The 16289-nt window shown below is 47.3% G+C and overlaps 1 protein-coding gene across 7 annotated transcripts in view; it reads left to right on the forward strand.

Annotated features, from left to right (window-relative positions):
- DISC1 (DISC1 scaffold protein) overlaps positions 1 to 16289 on the forward strand; it is a 346483-nt gene that overhangs the window by 41072 nt on the left and 289122 nt on the right. For all 7 annotated transcript variants that reach the window (XR_008662318.1, XR_008662319.1, XM_055308948.1 and 4 more), the window contains exon 2: positions 7748 to 8742. Coding sequence is in view for 5 of the 7 variants with exons in the window: in XM_055308948.1 (XP_055164923.1) it covers positions 7748 to 8742 (995 nt within the window). In the remaining 2 variants the exon portion in view is untranslated. The remainder of the gene's footprint in view (positions 1 to 7747; positions 8743 to 16289) is intronic.

The following is a 16289-nucleotide window of genomic DNA, read 5'->3' on the forward strand; positions in this document are numbered from 1 at the left end:
GAGGCAATAGCCTCTGCAGTGTTGTGAACGTTTATAATGCATTTGGATTCTGAACTCAATGGGGTGTAAAGTCAGACTTATCCCTGGAGCAGAGGTCCCCAACCCTGGCTTACCCCCCGGAATCACCGTGGGGGCCCCCAGAATGGGGCCTGCCCGGGCCCTGTCCCTGCCCCAGTGCCCTCATCAGCCTCCTGGGCCTCCTCACAGCCCGCTGCCTGCTGCATATTCCACAGGGGCCCCGCCTGCCTGGGCCCCGGATGTTTTGAACCTCTCTGAGCTGTCACCTCCATTCCTGTGTACTTGCTCTTCCTCCACCCACAGTGACCTCACCTCCACTGTGACCTCTGTATCCTCAACCTTTCTGTTCAGCTGCAGGGCCAGCTCCTTGGTGAGGCTGTTCCCTGCCTCCTGTGGTGGAGCCCCTGGCAGCCCGGTCCGCATCTGCCTTCTCCTTGAGGGCAGGGCCTGTGGCTCTGAAAACGTGTTACAGACTACCTCCCAGTTACAGAAATGATACTGTACATACATAGGGTGTGGAGACTGTCGGCGCCCATGCAACTACCCTGCACCCCACTTAAGCAATGGGACGGTACCCTTGAAATCCTTCATGAATCGTGTCTCCTCCCCCAACCAGTTTGTGCTGTGTTTATCGTTTTTTGGTTTTTCTTCCTACTTTTAGCACATAAATGTTTCCTGAGTTCCAGGCAGAACAGCCTTTTCAGTTTCCCTGACTCAGGGCTGATGTTCTAGCCAGTGGAGCCACAATGCAGTGTGGGCCTCGTCCTTCTGACTGTGAGGCTGTTATAAGAAGTGATGTCTGCAGCCTGGGAATCAGAGCTCTTGCATTTGGGTGACTAGGCTGATAGAAAACCGCCTGAGCTTTGCTTTCCTGGAACTCCCAGTGGTTGGCCTAGACAGCCGTGCTCTGCAGACCTGTTGGTGTCTACACCACGGTGCACGCGGCTTTGATGATTATGGAAATGCTAGATCGGGGTGAGGCGGCTCTGCTCACCAAGAGCAGCTGGTGAATATTCATGCCTAGGAAAACAATCTGCCTTTCAGCCGGATGGAGAGTGTCAGTTTGCGAAGACGCCGGGTCAGCAAGCCTGTGCTGATTACTTTGCCGAGAGATTCATTGAGAATATCACTCATTTGGCCCCAGATCTTTGTGTGTCTAAACACTGCTTGGGGAAGGGTGGTGGAGCTTGTCCAGAAGGCTACAAAGAAACTGCTCCTTGTGCTTCATCACATAAGTCAATACTGTGTGTGCAGCAAGGACAGACATAGATGTCCCAGGAACAATTTTCCTCCTGACCCCATGACCTGACCTCTGAAAAGTACCAGGATGATTGTGCGTGCTGTAGGCTTACTTTCTTTATTTTTGCCTCTGTTTGGTGCCTTCTAACTGTTCTCCTGTGTCCTCTCTCACTCCCGTGTGGTCTATTCTCCACAAAGCATCTCTTAAAACATGCAAATCTGATCATGTCTCTCCTTTGCTTCATGTCCTTCAAAGGGCACATCCATCCCTCTCAGGACAAAGATGCAGGCTGATGTGCCAGTATGCATGGGGGTGTCTGGCTCCATCCTGTTCTGGCCTGTCACCAGTGTCCTCCATGCCATTCCTCTGGCTGGCCTGTTCCTTCTCTTAGGCTCTTCCCTGCAGCCTCCCCTGTGACCTCCATAACTCTTGCTCACCTGTCAAGCTCAACCAAATGTCACTGCAAGACCCTGTGAGACAAAGCCAGGTACCCTACCCTATGTGACTGGGCACCATGAACCTGTCCTTTACCATCCCGTCAGGACTTATCTGTGTGTGTGCTTGATTCCTCTCTCTGCTCTCCCAAGGATGGCAAACTCCAAGCAGGCAGGGCCACCTGTGCTTGCTCACTGTACTTTCTCTAGGACAGTGTTTGGGTTCTCTGAGAGGCAGACGATAAGATGGAGTGAGACATGCAAGAGGTTGATTGAGGGGGATGTCTGTGCAGGAGGAAGGAGGGGAGCAGGAAAAGGCAGGGAAGCTGCCAGGGAGATGGGAGGAAGGAGGCCCCAGGCCACTGCACAGACCTACTTGTTACAGTGGTCCTGTGTCTCACGGAACAGGCCTGCACTATCACCATTCTTCCCTTCCATCCCCAGAGGTGCTTTTTTTTTTGGGGGGGGGGACAAAATTCGGGAGTGTTCTGGAGCTCATGAAGTCCTTGCTTCGCTGAAGGGCAAAGAACTGTGAGGTAAACCAATGGAACCACTTAGATTACCCCATTCATTTAATTTCAGATTGAGTTCTCCTTCCTCTGGGATTAAAGTAGCACATTCCATCCTATGACAGTTTTTGCGTTCATGGCTTATGTTCCCTCCTAGATTATGAGCAACTGGGGGTAGGGATGGTGTCCTGCTTGCGTCTGCATCCCACACAGGAGATAGTGTTCAATAAGGAATTGTTTTATTAAAACAGATTGCACAATTAAAATGGAAACACAATAAGGGTTGATTTATTTCGCACTTGGACTTGCCTTGCTTGCTAGATGCTTATTACAAGGACCCCAAGCCACTTCTGAATCCTCAAGTGCTCTCTGAACTATCAAAGAAAGATGAACTCATGCTCAGCAGAGTGTTTGTGCTTAGTGGATATATGATTGGATTTTGATTCTTTGAAAACAAGTTAATCCACTGGGATGTGTGGTTTCTTTATGATTCAGAATCTTTGGTTAACCTGAATGTTTTAGAAAATATTTATGCCCCAACCATGACAAATAGGATTTAAATTCCTTCTATGAAAAGAATACATTCATTTATGCTTCCACTATACATTTATATCCAAATTATGTTTTGTTAAGTCTTATGTGCTTGTTCTTTCCTGACTCTTCTATGTGTTCTTGGCAGGGCCCCTGAGGGCCTATTTCTTCTTAGGAGATGGGTACACTTTTCCTGGGTGAATCATCGCATCATTGAGGGATGGGGCGGCCAGGTGGCTTCCCCAAGCCCATGTGGCCATTTCCTGTAGATTTGAACTTTGGGTCTTGGTGTTAAGTTCTTCCAAGTAAGTTCATATATATCATGTTTCCTTAAATTATATATTTTAGATTTCCTATTTAAAAATAAATATTATGTGGCCAATGTGTATTGGAATGCCTTCTCTGTATACAAGGACTTTTTGGGAATTATAAGGGTGTCAGGAAGCTTATAATAGAGCATAAGTGGGGAAAATTTGCATACGCTGAAGAAAATAGCTAGCAGTGCTTGGTGGTAGTAAGTAGGGGGACAGGAGTGGTGTGGACCACGGTGGAAGCCCTGTGAATGAGGTCATCAGGACAAGGTAGCTGATGGGGAAGGGCATTAGAAACCAAAGGATGGGAAGGATTTGTCTGGAAGAAGGAGAGCATTAGAGGCAGACAGAATTTTTGCTGATCTGGCTGGTTAACTAGGTTTCCCCCAATTTCCCCCTTAAGTTAGATAAGCACATATTTCCAGGCACCTTATCTGGACTGTACGGAGAGGCCTTTTGACATCTGGATCTCTTAAGCTCTGGTCTTTTGCTTCCCTCCAGTTCTGGAGCTCACTAGGCTGGATGGGGGTGGAGATGAGGATCCTACATAAGCCGGGCCAGCAGGTCTGTGCTCTTCTCCCTAGGGTCTATTACAGAGTGGGAGGCTGTGAGGGGTGGAGAATGCTGTGTGAAGCACCTCTCCCTTCTCAGCCTTTCCAGGGCCAGATGGGCAGAATGAAACCATCTCTGCATTTTATAAAGAACAGAAGGCACAGCTGCCTTCCCTGGCCAACTCTCAAAGCCTGTGTGCACTTCGAATCTTGTGGTGTTCTACTTCCTACCCATTCAACCCTGAAGTTAGGTGTCAGGAAGGAATCCTGCCCTTTAAAGTCTGAATGCATCATAACCCTTCCTTAACTGCAGGGCATGATGGCAGGGCTTGGGTTTGAACAAATCTAAGAGGTAGGATTTCAGGCAGGTTAAATAGTAATAATTAATTTCTGGTTAGAGGGGATATCATAAATTCCCTCAAAAATAATTAAAAAAAAAGTTGAAAAAAGAGGACTTCGAGTATAGGGAACTGGGGATCTTTCTAGAGGTTTCTGAGCTGCCATCTGACCAATATGGGTCTCTTTTAATCCTTCTAGTTCATTCCAGAAGTGCCATCCAGATCTGGCTATCAGCTCTGCCGTTTCCTGAGGGTTAGGATTAATAGTGTGTGATTGTGTCTGCCTCTTGGGATGCCTTCTGGGAAGGCCTATGCCGCGGGATGGGATGTGTGAGTGGTCCAGTGGGTGCAAGAGCTGGGCCATTCACACAATCTGACTCTTGTCTCTCTATCCTCATGTTTGGTGAAGTTTTCTCATGTCTGATCTTGGCTTGTTGCTCATGTAGCATTGTAGCCCAACAACATCTTACCAGATCCCCAGTAGGAGCATGGGTTCTCTTTGTGGTCAAGATCCTGACATGTAGGGACATCCTCAGTGAAACCCTTGAGGTAAAGGATGGGGGTCCACATAGCGTGGTGGACCACATAGCATGGTGACCCAGTTTGACCAATTTAAAGATTTTTAAAAATTTTATTTATTTATTTATTTTTAAATATTTTATTTATTCATGAGAGAGAGAGAGAAGCAGAGACACAGGCAGAGGGGGAAGCAGGCTCCATGAAAGGAGCCTGACGTGGGACTTGATCCCGAGTCTCCAGAATCAGGCCCTGGGCTGAAGGCAGCGCTAAACCGCTGAGCCACTTGGGCTGCCCCGTTAAAAATTTTTTAATTGGATTAAATACATCTAACATAAAATTTAGCCTCTTAACCATTTTTAAGCATACTCAGTGGCATTAAGTATATTCACATTGTTGTTCAACTCTAACCTCCAGCCACTTCCAGAAATTTTTCGTTTTCCCAAACTGAAACTTTGTCCCCATTAAACACTAATTCCCCATTTCTCCTTCCTCCACCCTTGGCCATCACCACTCTACCTTCTGCCTCTATGAATTTGACTACTCTAGATACCTTATATACATGTATATATGTCTATAACTACAGTATTTGTCCTTTTGTGACTGGCTTCTTTCATTTAGCATGATGTCCTCAAGGTTCATCCAAGTTGTAGCCTGTGTCAGAATTTCTTTCCTTTTTAAGGCTGAATAATATTCCATTGTATGAATTTACCACATTTTGTTTATCCATCTACCCATAGACGGACTCTTGGGTTGCTTTTACCTTTGACTATTATGGATCATGCTGCTGGGAACATGGATATACAAATATCTCAAAGAGATAATTTTTCTGCTTTCAATACTTCTGGTGTATAATGAGAGATGGAATTGCTAGATCACTTAGTAATTCTATTTTTAACTTTTTGAGGAATTACTGTGCTATTTTCAGCTACACTGAAAGCATTTTCTATTCCCACTGACAGTGCCCACTAGTTCCAATTTTTCAACATTGTAATCAACACTTGTTATTTTCTGTTTAAACGTTTTTTTTCAATGTCTTATTTTTTTAAAAGTTTTTATTTAAATTCCAGTTAGTTCACATACAATATAATATCATTTTCAAGTGTACAAACAATACAGTTGGAAGTGATTCAACAGTTCCAAATATCACCCAGTGCTCATCACGACAAGCACACTCTTTAACCACTGCTGGGTTCTTTTGATAGTCACCATCTGAATGGATGGTCCAATTGGGACTATTCACTGATTAGTTAATTAATTCCTTCTATATATTTTGTGTACATTTTTATCATGTCCTTTTCTACTGATTCCAATTTTGCATGGCCTCTGTTATTAAGAAAAAAAGAAAAATCCATCTTTCTTCTGACTTCCTGTCATTTCAAGTTACCATATTAAGTGATATGCTTGGAGGCAAAGGATATAGGAAGAGCATGTGTTTTGGAATCAGAGGGCCTTGATTCATCCATCCCTCCCTCATCCATCCATGCATCCATTCATCATTTAGCAAGCCATTTAGGGCCATAGCAGGGCATTGTGCTAGAGCAAAACAGTCTTGGGTAAGCTATGATATGGGGGTTCTGGGCAAATTAAAACCTTCTGAGCTTTAATTTTATTGTTTATGGAATGAAACTTATATACCCACTCCCTTCCTTTATCCTGACTTCCTCTCCTACCCCCTGAAGCCCCTTGCTTTCCTGCCTCCCTTCACTGCCAGCTTCCACAATTCTATGTACTTGGATGGTATTGGCCCTTCCCCGGCATGGGGCAGCTGGCACACTGGCAAGAGAAGGCCACTGGGTGAACACATCTTGGGCTCTTTGGTCCTTAGTTGCTCAAATTCATGGTCATTGTGCTAATTTCCCCAGGGATTATCATTGACATCCATTCCAAAGACTGGTGTGTGTCATGATCATAACACAGGGCAAGCCCAAATGCCCAGTGCTTTCCACTTATCATAACAAAGATCTGGAGGCCATCCAAGTTCTGGAGACAGGGTAGGATGTGTGGGCCTGGCATGAAACTTTGTTCTACTCCTCACCATGGGCTGTAGTATACCTGCAGCCACGTTCAGCACTGCCTGGTCTTACTTGTATGCTTTCCATCTCATCTGATTCATGGTGTGGCGGGGCTCCACGGTGAGAACACTGTGTGGGTCAGGAGAGTCAGGAGACTGTGATGCTGGTCACTCAGTCAGTTGCAGGGGTTTCTGAATGCCAATTTCTCTGAGCCTCAGTTTCCTTAACTGTAGAAGGAACAGGAAGTTCCTTTAAGGAAATTATAATTCCTAGTCTGGTTGATTCACATAACTTTGGTAGGGAGCAAATGAAATTAATGTAGATGATGCCCATATTCTGAGTACCAATGTGCTGTGCAATGGAGAAATAATAACTAACATCTTCAGCACACTTATTATGTGTGCTAGGCCCTGTTGTAGGCTGTCTACCTCTAGTGACTCATTTAGTTAAGTCTCACCCTGCGAGAGAGGCACTGGTAATGTCTCCATTTTACTGAGAAGCAAGCTGAGGCACAAAGAGGTTAAGTAATTTGTGGAGGTTAACAGGCAGCAATGGCACAGCCAGGGCTTAAGCCAGGCAATGAGGTGCCAGAGTCTGCTCTCAACTGCTATACAATCCTGCCTGAGAGCTATCAGCATTTTTTATTGTTTCTATTCCTTTTGCAGAGCTCAAGGGGGACATAGTCCCTGGTTTGTTGAGCACATCAAGCAGGGCCTCCCATGGTCCACTGTGAGAGATGAACTGATGGCCATAAATTGTGCCCCAGCTGGCTCTCCATGGTCCAGAGACGTGCTGGGACACGGAGAGCTCAGATAATGAAAACTCACATATTGTTCAATAAGGAGCTAGAATAACGATTGGATCTTGTTTTGAGGAGTGTGCTGGCATTTGCCTCCCAATTGTTTGCTTTCAGGCCCACTCTGGGATAACAGTGCTGCGGTGCCTAAGAGCCCAATAGGCAAGATGCCAGAGGGTTCAGAAGGAGCCGGCGAGGTTGTAACTCCAATGGGCATGCTGACATGCTGGCATAACTCAGCAACGCCAGCTGCTCTGCTAAACAGAAGAGTGGAGACGCTGTGTTTCTTCTGTGCATTCGAGGCAAACACTTGGAGAAGATCGTCAGAATCTTCATCCCGGGTTGGCCCCGTGACCACTGAGCCAGCATCTCCCTTTGACAGATGCACAGAGCGGCGACCTCTAAACCTAAGATGCTCTCCAAATGCAGTTCCAGCTGAGCCAGTGAGCTTTGCGTGTTGATGGTGCTGTTTTCTCTTTTCCTCCTAGGCAGCCAGGATTGCATACCACCTGCAGCGTCTTTTCGGAGGAGGCGGCTGGCACAGAGGCCGGGCTACATGAGAAGTGCAGCTGGGCCCCGGATCGGGTTCCTCTATCCAGCAGTGGCCGCTCCGTTCCAGGCCCAGGGAGGGGCGTGCGGTGAGGAGTCCCACCAGTCTGAGTCCAGGGCCGGACAGTGTGGCCTTGATTCTGGAGGCCAGTGGCGAGGCCCCTCGGTTGGGAACCCTGTTCCTAGGAGCACAGCAGCCCCGGCTCCGACCTCTGGGGGCTACCTAGGCCTGGCTCTGACCCCTGTGAGAAGGCCCTCGGGGCTCTTTGGGATTCAGCTCAGAGCTGGCACCAAGCCACCTGCCAGGCCAGCCAGGTCGTGTGGCCCTGGGGACACTGGGTGGCAGGGGGAGCTCCCATCCATGGACAGTTCTGAGGCTCCAGGTCCTGGCCGGGATGCTGCTGGAGGCGGTACCTGGACAAAAGACTGTCTGTCCCCAGAGGAGGCAAGTGGCAGCAGCTACAGCCTTGGAAGTGTCCCCAAGGCCCCCCCAACCCCTGCAGGCTCTCAGGATGCCTTTACGTCAAGCTTTAGCTTCATACGGCTCTCACTTGGCTCTTCTGGGGAACGTGGAGAAGCTGAAGGCTGCCTGCCATCCAGAGAGGCTGAGGCCCCTTGTCAGAGCCCCAAGGAGGCGGAAGTGAAGGCTGCCAGCATGGACAGGCCCCACGAACATCCTCGACTCTTCTCTCCCCACTTCACTCTCAAGACTATTCCCAGACTGGCGGACTCTGCCCAGACCACAGGGGGCAGCCACAGGCCGGAATGTGACATGCTTTCTTTGTTGGACACGGACACTGCCTCCTCCTGCTCCCCAGGCCCCTGGCGGTTTGAGGGCAGCAGCCTGGGGGAGGCTCACCTTTGGGAGACGCTGCTCAAGAGGTGCGAGCCTGTGCTGCTGGACTGCCTGCTGAGCAACCGGAGGCAGCTGGAGGTTGGTGTCTCCCAGCCTCCCGGGGCCCGTGAGTGTCACGAGCTCAGGCCAGCTTTGGGCAGAAGGCAGGAAATGAGTAGTTCTGGGGTTGACCACCGACTTCCCTCTGGGAGCTGCAGCAGCTCCTTTTGTAACTGACCAAAAAGATATTGCCGTACTTCTGTTTCTTCTCTTTCTATTTGCACACAAATCTGTTCTTGTTCTTGTCTTCTCTGTCACTTGAATGCTCAGATTTGCTCTCTGTTGAGCAGCAGGCTCCTCTGCAGTTCCTGGCCTACGTGATGTGTGGTTAGCTCTGCCCAGCTCTGCTTTGAAACAGGAAATTGGGGACAGAGGCAGGGGAGCTGGGGCTGGCTGGCCTGTGGTTGAGTGGTGTGAAGATGGAGATTGATGCACCATATTGGGGGTGAAGCTGAGCTTCATTTGCATTTCCTGTAGCCCTTGCATTTCATCCTGCTCAGTGGGCCCTGCCTGACACAGCCAGGAGACTTTGCTCCTGGTCATTACATTGGTCAGGCTCTCAGTTTCCTTATTTAAAGATGGTAACCTTGCATGGGATTTTCTGTGACTGCATTGAGAAGCTAAGGGCTTTTGGAAGCTAGGGGGGCGCTGTATACATGCAAACTCTGGCATCATGAGTGTGTTGTGCACCCTGTTATCAGAGAGGTGGTTACAACTGTGAATAGGCAGGGTTGTTCTACCTCCAAAAAATCCGAAGAGAAACCCAGCCTGAGATGCTTTGTGGCTGACCCATTGGGCTACGTGACTGCATTTTCCTTCTGTGTGCATGTGATGTGTGCATATGTGTGTATGTGTGCTGACATTTGTACACATCCACAAGGAAGTAGAACAGCTACTCATCAGGCATTTGGTGGAAATACCTGAAAATGTGAAGGTCATGTTCATTCCCAGCAATTGCATCTCATTTACTTTCAAATCTTTAAGTGTGGCCTGATGTTCCTGGCCCTGTCCCTGTTTGCCCTGTGCCAGCCCTTGGGGACCCCAGCCATATGATTTATATCTCAAGGAGATTGTGAAGCCAGGCTGGATATGCAGACAGGGCTCTGTTCCCAGGTGATGCACAGAACCCTCTAGTTAGATGTGTTCAAAATTGATGTCATTTTCTTCCCCAGCAAACCTGTTCTAAAGGGCCCTAGTCTTGGTACATATATTTGTTGATTTTAATTAAGAGCATCCATGCAGTTTCTTAGAGAAATTGCAAGCATCTTCAACACCTCTCTCATCCTCATAGTCCTGCAGCTAACCTCCCTCTCACAACCGCAGCCTCTGCCCTGGTTCAAGTCCTTGTTATTTTCAACGTGGGTTTTGTAAGAGATTCTTGACATATTTGCCTTTCTCAGTGTCTCTCTTTTCCAGTTCATTCTCCGGATGGCCAGCAGAGTTATCTTCCGGAACACTGGTGGGATAGTGTTATTCCTTGGCTTGAAACCTTTGGTGGCTCATTGCTCTTCTCGGGATGGTATCCAAGTTCCTTATCCTGATAATTGAGACCTTTCCCAACCTGCTCCAGCCTGCCCCAATGCCTTACTCCTGCTGGCTCAGCCATCTGGTGCTGCTTCCTGTTCCTGAAGACAGGGAAAGCTGTGCCTCAGGCCTTTGGTTACAGTTCTCTCTGCCTAGAATGACCTTCCTACACTTTTCTACCTGCCACGCTCCTATAATCCCTTTGGTGTGGGTCTGAAGCCATCTCCTTGTGAGATGTTTCCTATCCTCTCTGGGCCAAATGATGCCCTCTTTCCATGTTCCCATAGCACTCTGGACATGCCCCATGGCACCACTCATCACATTTAATAATAATTTGTGGGTCCAAGTTCTGCACTTGACCATGAGCTCTGTAACCACAGATCATGTGTCTTAGACAGTTTTGAATGGCCTGATGCCTTGCATACTTCTTGGCCTTCAGCTTTGCTTGATTCATTTTTATTTTTAGTAAAATGATTAATCTTGCTAAGAGGGACCACAGATACCTAACTGACAGCTTTCTTGGATTGCCTGGCTAAGGCACAAAAGAGAGTATGAGAGGCAGATATACAAGGTGTAAAGGGGTTCTCATCACCAGTTCCAACCTCAGAAAGGTGTTTGTCTCTACCATCAATTCTCCAATACAGGTCAGTCCTGTAACTCAATGCAGGTCTGACCACATCTATCCAGAGGGAGTCTCAGATTCCACAGCTTGAGGGCTCAGTGCCACAAGACTGCCTGCCTCTTCCTCAGATGCCAGTTGCAGGTCCAGGCTGTCACCTGTGCTTCTGACCCACTGGCTATAGATCGGAGGTTCCAACAACACCTCTCTCCTTGGGTTCGATTAATTTGTTAGAGTGGCTCACAGAACTCAGAAAAACATTTTACTTAATAGATCATACGTTTACTATAAAAGGCTATATAACACAAGAACAGCCAGTGGAAGAGATGCGTGGGGGCAAGGCTTGTGGAGAAAGGGCGTGGAGCTTCATACTTCCCTGAATGTCTGCATGTTTACTAACCTGGAATCTCTCCCACCTCTGTCCTTTGGGTTTTTATGGAGGCTTTATTACATAGGCATGGCTGATTAAATCATTGGCCATTTGGGATTGATTCAACCTCCACCCCTCTATCCTCCCTGGTGGTGGTGGGGGGGAGTTGGGGGGGAGGGGGCTGTAAGGTTCCCAGGCCTCTAATCATGTTGCTGGTTCCCCTGGCAACCAGCCCTCATCCTAAGGAGTCACCTTATTAACATAACAAAAGACACCTTTCTTACCCTCTTCACTGGAAATTTCTAGGGTTTTAGGGGCCCTGTGTCAGAAACGAACAGCCCAAATACGTAGCTCTTATTAGGAATTCCGAGGTTGCAGGCACTAAGTGGAGCTTTGTGTCATCATACTTTTCTGACTGTAAATGCCATTATTTAATGTTTCATTTCCAAGATCTCTTAAAAAAAATCTTGACAATGTATATCTGTATCTCTCCATCTCAAAAATTCAAGCTTTGACTCAAGTGAAGCACAAGTACAATGCAGATCATGGCCCGCTTCTCTCCCTCCCAAATAGCCAAATGAACAGAAACTCACGTTGGCAGTGATGCCTCTGCAGTCCACGTGGCTTCACTGGGTTTCTTTCTTCTAACTTCTCTTACCTGCAGGTAACTGACATCCTTCTGAGAATCTTATTTTTAATAGACTGGAGTCTGTGAACCCGTAAGCATGTGTGGCTCGTGGGGCCCAGCCACGCCTCGGGCTCACCATGCCAGCTCCCTGAGCCACGGGGTCGTTGCAGGGCCTGAGAGCTGGCATTCCAGGGGCTCTGACTGCAGAAAGCCAACCTGACTTACTTTTTGGGTTTCATGATTTTTAGGTTTAAAAAAATATGAACCACCCTAGATATAGCTCTTCCTTTCACCTTTATTACCAGGCTGTGGGATTTATTTATTTATTTATTTATTTATTTATTTATTTATTTATTTATTTATTTATAAAAAGATTTTATTTATTTATTCATGAGAGACACATGGCAGAGGGAGAAGCAGGATCCCTGTGGGGAGCCTGATGTGGGACTCGATCCCAGGACCCTGGGGTCATGACCTGAGCTGAAGGCAGATGCTCAACCACTGAACCACCCAGGTGCCCCAGGATGCAGCTTTTATTTTTTTATTTTTATTTTTTAAAGAATTTTATTTATTTATTCATGAGAGACACACACACACAGAAAGGCAGAGACACAGGCAGAGGGAGAAGCAGGCTCCATGCAGGGAGCCTGACCTGTGACTCAATCCCGGGTCTCCAGGATCACACCCCGCACTTCAGGTGGCGCTAAACCGCTGCACCACCGGGGCTGCCCAGGATGCAGCTTTTAAAAGAATTGATTGATCATAGCCCACTAGAGAGGTGTTCCTTGGGGAAGAAGGGCAAAGTGGCAGCCAGTTCACCCTGGGGGCTTACACGCCTAGGGCAATGCCTGGCCCACACCTCCTGCACCTGTGGGATTCTGGGGGATGAATCAGCCCTGCTATCTCTGGGCACCTGCTGGGGCACGTGTGTGTGCTTGTGATCCCAAGACTCCCTGCAGCTGGGCACATTACTGGGACTGCCTGGGTGCTAGCCTGGCATTCTCTTCTCCCAGCTGTGTGCCTGTAGGTAATTTGCTTAATTGTTCTGCACCTCTCTTGTTAGAAGGTGGACATAAACCATAGTACCCCCCTCATTAGATTCTGATGAGGATGAAATGTGCTCACACTTGTGGATTCTTCAGACAAGGTCTGGCACTGAGCAAGCACCCAGATTGTTGGTCACTGTTATCATTAAAGAAATAGCTCAGAAGAAGAGGATTTGGGTCAAAAAAATCAAATTCACCCTTTTCCTCGTAGTGCACATTAAACTCATATCCTGTCTCAAGTAATGGGATCTGGACACAGTTTATCCATAATTTAAGTACCTTTGTTTGTGGTAAACTAATACCTGGATGGCAAAGAACATGATGCTGTTTTCAATTATTTGAATGTCTGTTGTGTGGAGGAGGAATTAGCTTTATCCTGTGTGGTAGCAGTGATGGAAAGAACTCTGTCCAGGGCATAGGATTTATAGGGAGGTAGATTTTGTTTCAATAGGAAGAAGTGGCTCCTAACAGCTGGAGTTGTCTAGAATCAGGGGGGCCTTTTACGGGGGCCGGAGGGGTGGCTTCTTTCCCATCACGTTTGTGCAGAGGCTCCAGATTGCTCATTCAGGTTACTGGAGAGGCATTACGGATTTGGAAGATGTCCTTTGAAAGACTGGGATTTGGGCAGCCCGGGTGGCTCAGCGGTTTAGTACCGCCTTCAGCCCAGGATCTGATCCTGGAGACCCACATTGGGCTCCCTGCATGGAGCCTGCTTCTTTTCTCCCTCTGCCTGTGTCTCTGCCTCTCTGTGTTTCTCATGAATACATAAATAAAATCTTAAAAAAAAAAAAAGACTGGGATTCTAGTGTTCTGGGGCCTTTTAGATATTATATTCTAATTCCTTAACTCCCTCTCCCTTCTCTTTAAGTGAAAAAGCAAATCTCAGGAATTTGAGTTTTAGCTCCTTTTAAAATATAGCCAATCCTCAGTATTTGTGGATTCCATCTGAATTTGTGAATTTGCTTACTTTCTACAGTTTAATGGTAACTCCAGAGTCAATGCTTGTGGTGCTTTCCTGGTCATTTGTGGAAGTGTGCAGAGGGGCTGAAAGTTCGGGTTGCCTGACGTGCTCTTCCCAGCTGAGGCTGAACAAGGTGATGCTGCCGTCTTGTTTCAGCTCTCTTCCAGTATACAAGTGTCCTTTGGGTGGTCTACTTAGTGCTTTCTTTGGAATTTCACTGTTTACAGTGGCCCACCGGCACAGGGCTGTCAGGATGCCTGGTGCTCCCAGGTGCTCCCAGGCTGCCGCGTGCCCCAGGGAGGAAACGTGTGTTGGATAAGCTCTGTTCAGGCGTGAGCTGTAGCACTGTGGCCGTAAGTTCTGTTAATGAACCAGCAATATATGTTAAAGAAGGCATCTTTAAACTGAAGCACACATAAAACAAGGTTAGGCATTGATCAGCTGACAAAAACGTTGTGATCAGAGGCTCTCAGAAGCCGAAGACTGGTTTCCCCGGGAAGCGGCGGTTTAGTGTTTGCTAACTGGGCATTTCTGATGACTTTACAGAACACAACTACCATGAATGAGAAGTGAGAATGTATAGCTTATACTGTTTGGAAATAGTCACCCAAGGACGTTACCAGGGCTTGTGTGGGGCTGAGAAAATTGTGATGAGAGGAAATGCTAGCTGGGTGCGCAGAGGAGGCAAGAGGAGAGAACCTTGCAAGTTAGCCCTGCCTCCGCTTGGAAGCTGCAGGAAAAGAAGGGAAATTGCCTGCCTCGCATGGTTGTGTCATTGGATAAGACGTGACCATCAGTGGCCCTGCTTCCAGCAAAGATGGGTATTGAGACATCTCTCAGGGCATCAGCTCAGGGACCTGCAGGGCTAATTGGGTGAGGGGGAGAAGATGAGGTGGATGCTGGCTAATATGTGAAATTTTCCATGACTTTCTCTCCTGTAATTCTTCTGCTTCAGCTTTAGTAACTGTTTAATAATACCCCCTCTTGGGAGCGGTGCTGGTAATAGTATGCTTTATGTGGCAGTTGAGCCACTCATACAGACTTTCTTCCATCCCTAATATGTACGACTACATTACTGGTACAGTTTTCAGTTGTAACATGGACCAACTCAAGGATAAAGGGGTTAATATAAATGTTCATTCATTCAGAAAGTATTTATGTACTACTTGTGCCCAACTTTGGAAATTGTATTAGAAGAGGTTCGTAGCAGACAGTGACATGGCATTAGAGCCTTCACAGGGCAAAGTTGTGTTTTTTGCTTCGAGTTCCACAGAGGTAGCTGGGGGATCTGCTTCAGGGGGTCGCTCAGGAACCCTGCCTGCACCAATTGAACATATGGCCCCTCAGTTAAGGGGACAAAGAGGAAAACAGTAAGGGATCCTACAAGAGCAATTAAATGCTCAGTGCAGCAGGGACCTCCAAGACTTGCACCCGCACCCCATTACCCACTGCAAGGCAGGGAGGGCACACATCCTTCTGTGTGCCCAGAGCAGTGGAGAACTGAGTATGGGTGAGCCCTGCCTTTTTCTGCATGAGTAGAAGAGAGTTCTTCCCTAAAGATGCTCAGTTGGGAATGGAGCGCACAAATGAAATGACACAAAACAATAGCTGTAACATGGTGTTCTAATTACTACGATAATTTCTTACAATTCCATTCATCCAGTGCTCAAACCAAAAACTCAGAATCATTTTGTCTTTCTCACCCCCCACATGGGATCTATGAGCAGATCCTGTTGGTTCTATCTTCAAACAGACACTTTCGGAATGTGCCCAGGATCAGATCCCTTCTCACCATCTTCACTGTGCCCAGTATCATTCAGGCTACCATCACCTCCATCCTGGGGGATTTCCATGGCCTCCCCTATCATCTGACTTCTGCCCTTGCCCGCAGGAGTTGGAATGGAGCTGTTCAGAAATCATTCAGACGATGGATTCCGACTGCCCCCCATCACCCTCAGAGTAACATAAACACTTTTCAAAGGTCTTCGTGTATCTTCATGATGCATTCCTTATCACTTCTCTGACCTCATCATGTATAATCCCCCCTTAATCAATCCACCCCAGACCCAGTGGCCTCCTGCTTTTACTTGGCAACATTAGCAACACCTCTGCACAGAGCCTTTGAGCTGGTTTTTCTTTTTGAAATGCTTTCTCCAGGAGTCCCAGGGCTTCCCCTCTTAATACTCAGATCTTTGGTCAAATGTCAGAGAGATCTTATTTAAAGCTGCAGTCCCAGCATCTACCAACATTCTTGATGCCCCTTACTGGGTTCTATGGTTTTTCTTCTTTCTTAACACTAATCTTTTTCTAAGACTCCAGAAAATGTACCTGCTCAAGAATATATGTCCAGAGATGGCTAAGAATCTTGTGCTGTATCCTCAACACTTCAGATGGTGCCTAACACCTAGGAGACACTCCGTAAATATTTGTTGAATGGC

Source organism: Nyctereutes procyonoides, unplaced genomic scaffold, assembly GCF_905146905.1.
Source record: "Nyctereutes procyonoides isolate TBG_1078 unplaced genomic scaffold, NYPRO_anot_genome, whole genome shotgun sequence".
Taxonomy (NCBI): Eukaryota; Metazoa; Chordata; class Mammalia; order Carnivora; family Canidae; genus Nyctereutes; species Nyctereutes procyonoides.